At 42.3% G+C, this 7,378-nt stretch overlaps 1 protein-coding gene across 1 annotated transcript in view; it reads left to right on the plus strand.

The window, feature by feature from the left end:
• The first annotated feature begins 1,287 nt into the window (after positions 1–1,287).
• hdgfl3 (HDGF like 3) overlaps positions 1,288–7,378 on the plus strand; it is an 8,960-nt gene continuing 2,869 nt past the window's right edge. Inside the window, exons 1-5 of the mRNA XM_081372013.1 lie at positions 1,288–1,555; positions 2,546–2,622; positions 2,937–3,075; positions 3,203–3,337; positions 5,521–5,658. Coding sequence (XP_081228139.1) covers positions 1,472–1,555; positions 2,546–2,622; positions 2,937–3,075; positions 3,203–3,337; positions 5,521–5,658 — 573 coding nt within the window. The 5' untranslated portion in view covers positions 1,288–1,471. The remainder of the gene's footprint in view (positions 1,556–2,545; positions 2,623–2,936; positions 3,076–3,202; positions 3,338–5,520; positions 5,659–7,378) is intronic.

Raw genomic sequence — 7,378 nt, forward strand, 5'->3', positions numbered from 1 at the left:
AATTATATTAAAACTGACTTATATTAAGTTGAATCTCGTATTACTTATAAAACTAAGTTGAAATTAATTTTGTAAAAACATACTTTGTGTTGCCATGAATTAATGATAATTTTTTTACATTAAATGGAAAAACACAATAAAATGGCTCTTCCTTTTTCTATTAAGTAGGCTATAAACATAAGATGAATTTATGTTCAGAATTTTTTAAACATCGAGAAAGTGTTTGTGCTTACTTTTACATAACCTCTATTAGTCTAAGCAGAGATAAACTCATGATCAAGCGTCGCTTCGGTTGAAGGATTCATCGCTAGCCTTGGTTTCTCACAATCAGGATTTACAGTTTAGGCTTTTTAAAGCATCAGCTGATTGATATTTGCTTGAGCATTTTCAAATTCAACTCCGCAAACACACAAATCACTATTACAAGTTTTACAACTTTGTGTCATAAAATAAGATTGTGGACAGGACTAACAGAAACTGACGAATCATGTTTAATGTTTCATTTTGAGTAGTGTATGATATGCATCTATAGGGAAACTAGGAATCGCCTGCATTTAATCAGTCGTTTAACTTAATAAATAAAGAAGTCAAGTCACCTTTATTTAGGCTATATAGCGCTTTATGCAATAGATTGTTTCAAAGCAGTGTTAACAGGAAAATAATGCATTTTTTCTCAGTTCTTCTCTGGCCAACGAACAGACAGTGTATGATTATGATCAGAGGTCAGAGGTCAGATCGGGATCAGTAGCATTGAAATATTCCTCCATGTCCTCCTGTATTGATCAGGCTCTGGAGCCGAAGCAGGGTCTGTGTGGAGGACCGGTCCGGTTCTAGTGATGATTTGAGCTTAATTCTGAGTATTTACTAAGTTACGTTGCAGATGTATTGGATCATTGCAGTCTGTGGAACGGCTTTAGTGTTTTTTAATGACACAGATGAGCAGAATAAGTAGGAGTTCCTCTCATTATCTCTCTTCATGTGACACAGATTCATAACTTTTGTAAAAACTCCACAAATTATTAATCTTCTTTTCTTCTTTTTTTATTCTAAGATGTAAATGTCCCGTTTGGAATCTATGAGCTACAGTGTTGTTGGAATAAATATTGTTAATAGAATGACATTCTGTAAAAGAAAATGTATTGCTGTTCTGGTTCACCTTGTTTTTCTTTACCCTTTTAAAAAGTAAACTTAAGATGAATTGAAACACGTGTTATGTCTGAAATAAAATTAGTTCGCGTGTATTAAACTGAATAAAATACCATATAAGTACGAAATATAACATTCCCTGAACATTACACGACGAATGAGGAAGAAGACGAGGGAAGAGGTGTTTCTCCAGGCCTTTCTCCTCTTTCATTATTTATTTCCTTATTAACTGCGATCAAAACATTGATGGTCGATCATCCGCCGCGGAGCTCGAGACCCGTGGATTATCGTGTAGTTTTTCGCTTCGGTGAGTGTGTGTGTTGCGATGGCTCGCCCACGGCCCCGGGAATATAAAGCTGGAGATCTGGTTTTCGCCAAGATGAAGGGATACCCGCACTGGCCGGCGAGGGTGAGTACGAGCTGTAGCCGAGCAGAGAGACGCGGAGGCCGGTTACTGGAGCTGGGAGAGACCGCTAAACACTCACACACACCCGGGGAGCGGAGAGACGCGGAGGCCGGTTACCGGAGCTCAGAGGGGCCGCTAAACACTCACACACACCCGGTTACTGGAGCTCAGAGAGACCGCTAAACACTCACACATACCCGGTTACCGGAGCTCAGAGGGGCCGCTGAACACACACACACACACACACGGAGCTCCAGCGGTGTTATCTGAGGGGAAATAAGGGCAAAAACCGCGGGAAATGGATCGAAATGCGTCAGTAAAAGCCTCCGACACGCGGATCATGAGTGTGAAGATGTTTTTGTCTGTAGTGTGAAATGGTCCGCTTGATCTCGTCGTTTGGGGCTCTGCGTTATTTCAGGCGTTTATGAAGTGTTTGAATCACGGGAAGGGTCTGGTTCTGGGTTATTCTGGTGTGTGTGTGTGTGTGTGTGTGTGTGTGTGTGTGTGTTGTTGATGTTGTTGTTGTTGTTATTGGGGAAGCAGCTGTTCCTCATCTGGGCCAACAAGAGCCCGTTCGGCCCGCGACACCGTTTCATTCAAAACACCGGACTGGCGTTCAGCGAAGAACCGTTCCGTTCGTTTCTGTTAGTGTGAACTATTAGATGATTCTGGCCCAGAATAGCGTTTTGATTTCATTTTAAACCCAACCCACCATATTCTCAGATCAAGAGGTGTTATAGTTCTGGACGCTGTGAGATCAGGATGATTTCTTTTCGAATCGAACAGCAGCAAAAGAGCAGAAGTGGAAAACATGCGTGTAAAGATGTAAAGTCTAATTAGGTTAAAATGCATCTGTTCAACTGGGAAAAAAGCTTATCTGTAAACATGAGGTCAGACATGGTTGGATGAATAAAATCGCACACATTCAAAATAATGTTCCCAAACAATGTGTAAGTGCTGATCTGTGTGTGTGTGTGTGTGTGTGTGTTCTAGATTGATGAGCTGCCAGAGGGAGCCGTGAAGCCGCCAGCTAATAAATACCCCATCTTCTTCTTCGGTACCCATGAGACGTAAGCCTTGTGTGTGTGTGTGTGTGTGTGTGTGTGTGTGTGTACCTACTTAACTATATTTTGGTAACAAATCTGTACCCAGAAGTGACCAAAACCTGAAAAAAATCTCCAAAAACCTCAGTTTAGGGAGAAACTCCCTAAAAATGCAGAAGGTTTTCTGTGATGGGTAGGTTTAGGGGTCGGGTTAGTGTGTGTGTGTGTGTGTGTGTGTGTGTGTGTGTGTGTGTGTGTGTGTGTGTGTGTGAGATTCAGTGATACGTGTCTCTGTGTTAGTGATGGACGGCTGTACCTGTGACAGTATCTGTGTCTCCTAGGGCGTTCCTGGGCCCTAAAGACCTGCTGCCCTACAAGGAATATAAGGACAAGTTTGGCAAGTCAAACAAGAGAAAAGGATTTAATGAAGGCCTGTGGGAAATTGAAAACAATCCTGGTGTCAAATTCACTGGTTACCAGGTGAGTTACAGTATTTGATGAGCTGAGGTGTGTGTGTCGGTCACGTGACCTGATCCGTAACAGTATTTCATGAGCTGAGGTGTGTGTGTGTCGGTCACGTGACCTGATCTGTCCCACACACACACAGGTGATGCAGCAGCAGAGCTCCTCGGAGACGGAGGGGGAAGGAGGGAACGCAGTCGACAGCGAGGAGGAAGAAGAGGAGGGAAAGATGAAGAGTGACAAGGTCGGATCCAAGCGGAAAAAAAGTGCATCCTCAAAGGTACCTGAGCGTTTCTGTGAGTGTCTGTCATTTTATCTCTATATAGATTTCAGAATCCATGTTGTTTGAAAGCAGGTTTACAGAAAGGACAAACTCCATTAGATGTTTAGAGAGAGAGATTCTTCACAAAATCTGCATAATTCATGTCATGTGTTCATTGGGTTTTCTTGGAGCTGAATGGATCCTGATGATGCTGAAGGTCAGCAGGGGCAGAGTGTGTGAAAGATGAACACATCACACTGTACTGGTGCGGCCCAATTTGCAGACTTGTGCACTATTTTAAGCTGTTTTGCAGTATACAAAGGCCTGGTTTCACAAACAGGGCTTAGATTAAGCCAGGATTAGACCTTAGTTCAATTAGGACATTTAAGTAGCTTTTCTAAACATGCCTTAGAAAAAAACATTACTATGTGCATCTTGAGACAAAACAATGGCAATGACATATTTTAAGATATGTCAGTACAAGTTGCTTTTAGTTAAAACAGCTCAAACATGCACTTTAATCTGGGACTAGGCTTAAGCCTCATCTGTGAAACCAGGGGATAGTGCGAGTAGAAAAAGTGCACGCTTCATGCTCTCAACTATTAGACTGATGCTGGGTGACATAATAACCTTTTAAACCTCATACACTACATAGTGTAAGTGCATAGTGCCACCATAATTGGGGGGTACTGCTCCTTCACTTCTTCTATGACCATCATGGTCCACTACCATATCAATCCCCACCGTGATCGCCAAGTGCAACAGGTGTTGTGCAACACACATACAAGGTCTAAACATGCGACAAACTGATAATCAGTAGGCTACAGAATATCTCATTGTTATTATATATCCAAAAGAGAACTGTTTTGATCAACTCCCCAAAGTTAGAAGTTAAGTGCACTGAGATGCCATTCTAATTACTAGTCAAAGTAATACCTTTACAAGAAGCCTATTGCCTATTTCAGGGTTTTTCCTGGCTCAAAATGAGGCGGAGGTGGTAAAATCATAATAATGTACTTTAATAATAAGATATTTAAATGTGTATTTTTTTTTTGTAGATCATTATATAGCCTAATGTGTTTCCCACATTTTTTTGTTGGTGGAGCTTGGTATCTTGGTATCTCTAAGAAAATTTTGTACATTTTAAAGATAAATTCATTAATCTGGTGCACTTTGAGTCCCCCGAATCCACTATTAAAAATAAATAATCCACCCGCAAACCGCCCATATTCTTTGATTTAGATATCTGCATCTGATCATCACATTACAATTATTCAAATTCTTAGTGTTAAGCATGATAATATGGAAACATATCACACTGAAGTAGGCTGATTTAAAATGAACATTTATTTAAAATAAAAGTTCTTCTTTTGGCAAAATTACATTTCCTTAATAGCCTAACCAGAGGCTTTACTCCCTTCAAGCATAAATTGTCAATGTTTCATTACATCACTGTTTGAAAACACTCAGAAGAATGTTTTGTGCCTTAAATGTTTACAAATAAGGAATGTTGAAAAGAATGATACTTTATGAAACTAGCGTTTTGTCATTCAACGTTGACACTTGCTTGAGAAGTTGGAGTCGTTCTCTATCTCCGCAACGGTGGTTATGGTACGGTCCACAATAGGGGTGTCTGAAATCGCTTTACATTAAAATGTTCCTACAGTTAAAATAGGAGTTGACTTGTATTGTAAATGTAATTATATTTTTTCACAATATCAGAAAAATTATCTGACCCCCCCCAAAACTGATATTTCTGTCCCTTTGGGTTAGGGTTAGGGTTAGGGTTAGGGTTAGGGGTCTTCATTGGGGGGTATAGTACCCCCCAGTACCCCCTGTAATTCTAACTATATGTAAGTGCATAGTGTGCAGTACATCATTTGGGACGCAGCTTATGTGTGAGATCAGAGATGTTTTCACCCACACCTGATGAAGTGCATGTGGATCTCCTGACGGGTGATGAAGAGTGCATCGAAGGATTCGAGTCTGAAGGCTTGCCGCCTCTAGCTGAGCCCTTGCTTAGCAACAGCTGTTGCCTAGCAACCGAGTCCTGCACGTTCATATACTGTACGTAGTGAAGGTTACAGAGCTGCTTGAACAAGTTTAGTGTAGCAGTGAGAGAGAGAAACAAACAGGCTGCAAATGAGAGTGTGCTCTGTGTGTTTCGTCAAGCCTGTTTTCAGTCTAAAACTCTCCTACAGTCCTCCAAGCTGTCCAGGAAGGGTTCGGGAGATGAAGATCTGGAGAAGGATGGGAAAGATGAGCAGAAGAGCGGATCAGAGGCTGGTGACCATGACAACAACATCCAGAACTCTTCAGACAAGACATGCAGTCAAGGGGTAAGAACACGTGAAGCAGCTGATCCCACCCTCACAGAATGAATGCACAGTAACAGGGATTTCATGAAATGACTAGTTACAATCTTTAACTAATTGCTGAATAGAGGTCTGCACGGGCTTTAAACTGAAGGGTGCAGGGTGAACAGCTATGAAAATTGTCGATAGGTGTAACTGTGTCTAACTGTGTCTACAGGTGTAACAGTGTAACATTGTCTACAGGTGTAACTGTGTCTACAGGTGTAACAGTGTCTACAGGTGTAACTGTCTACAGGTGTAACAGTGTCTACAGGTGTAACAGTGTCTACAGGTGTAACTGTCTACAGGTGTAACAGTGTCTACAGGTGTAACAGTGTCTACAGGTGTAACTGTCTACAGGTGTAACAGTGTCTACAGGTGGAGCAGTGTCTACAGGTGTAGCAGTGTCTACAGGTGTAACAGTGTCTACAGGTGTAACATTGTCTACAGGTGTAACTGTGTCTACAGGTGGAGCAGTGTCTACAGGTGTAACTGTCTACAGGTGTAGCAGTGTCTACAGGTGTAACAGTGTCTACAGGTGTAACAGTGTCTACAGGTGTAACTGTCTACAGGTGTAACAGTGTCTACAGGTGTAACAGTGTCTACAGGTGTAACTGTCTACAGGTGTAACAGTGTCTACAGGTGGAGCAGTGTCTACAGGTGTAGCAGTGTCTACAGGTGTAACAGTGTCTACAGGTGTAACATTGTCTACAGGTGTAACTGTGTCTACAGGTGGAGCAGTGTCTACAGGTGTAACAGTCTACAGGTGTAACAGTGTCTACAGGTGTAACTGTCTACAGGTGTAACAGTGTCTACAGGTGGAGCAGTGTCTACAGGTGTAACAGTGTCTACAGGTGTAACTGTCTACAGGTGTAACTGTCTACAGGTGTAACAGTGTCTACAGGTGTAACTGTCTACAGGTGTAACTGTCTACAGGTGTAACTGTCTACAGGTGTAGCAGTGTCTACAGGTGTAACTGTCTACAGGTGGAGCAGTGTCTACAGGTGTAATGGTGTCTACAGGTGTAATGGTGTCTACAGGTGTAATGGTGTCTACAGGTGAAATGGTGTCTACAGGTGTAATGGTGTCTACACGTGTAACAGTGTCTACAGGTGTAACTGTCTACAGGTGTAACAGTGTCTACAGGTGTAACTGTCTACAGGTGGAGCAGTGTCTACAGGTGTAGCAGTGTCTACTGGTGTAACTGTCAACAGGTGTAACAGTGTCTACAGGTGTAGCAGTGTCTACAGGTGTAGCAGTGTCTACAGGTGTAGCAGTGTCTACAGGTGTAACTGTCTACAGGTGGAGCAGTGTCTACTGGTGTAACTGTCAACAGGTGTAACAGTGTCTACAGGTGTAACTGTCTACAGGTGGAGCAGTGTCTACAGGTGTAGCAGTGTCTACTGGTGTAACTGTCAACAGGTGTAACAGTGTCTACAGGTGTAGCAGTGTCTACAGGTGTAGCAGTGTCTACAGGTGTAACTGTCTACAGGTGTAACAGTGTCTACAGGTGTAACAGTGTCTACAGGTGAAATGGTGTCTACAGGTGTAACTGTCTACAGGTGTAACAGTGTCTACAGGTGTAACGGTGTCTACAGGTGTAACGGTGTCTACAGGTGAAACGGTGTCTACAGGTGTAACAGTGTCTACAGGTGTAACAGATGTAACTGTTTACAGGTGTAACAGTGTCTACAGGTGTAACAGT

This window comes from Scardinius erythrophthalmus (genome assembly GCF_964197995.2).
Source record: "Scardinius erythrophthalmus genome assembly, chromosome: 8".
Taxonomy (NCBI): Eukaryota; Metazoa; Chordata; class Actinopteri; order Cypriniformes; family Leuciscidae; genus Scardinius; species Scardinius erythrophthalmus.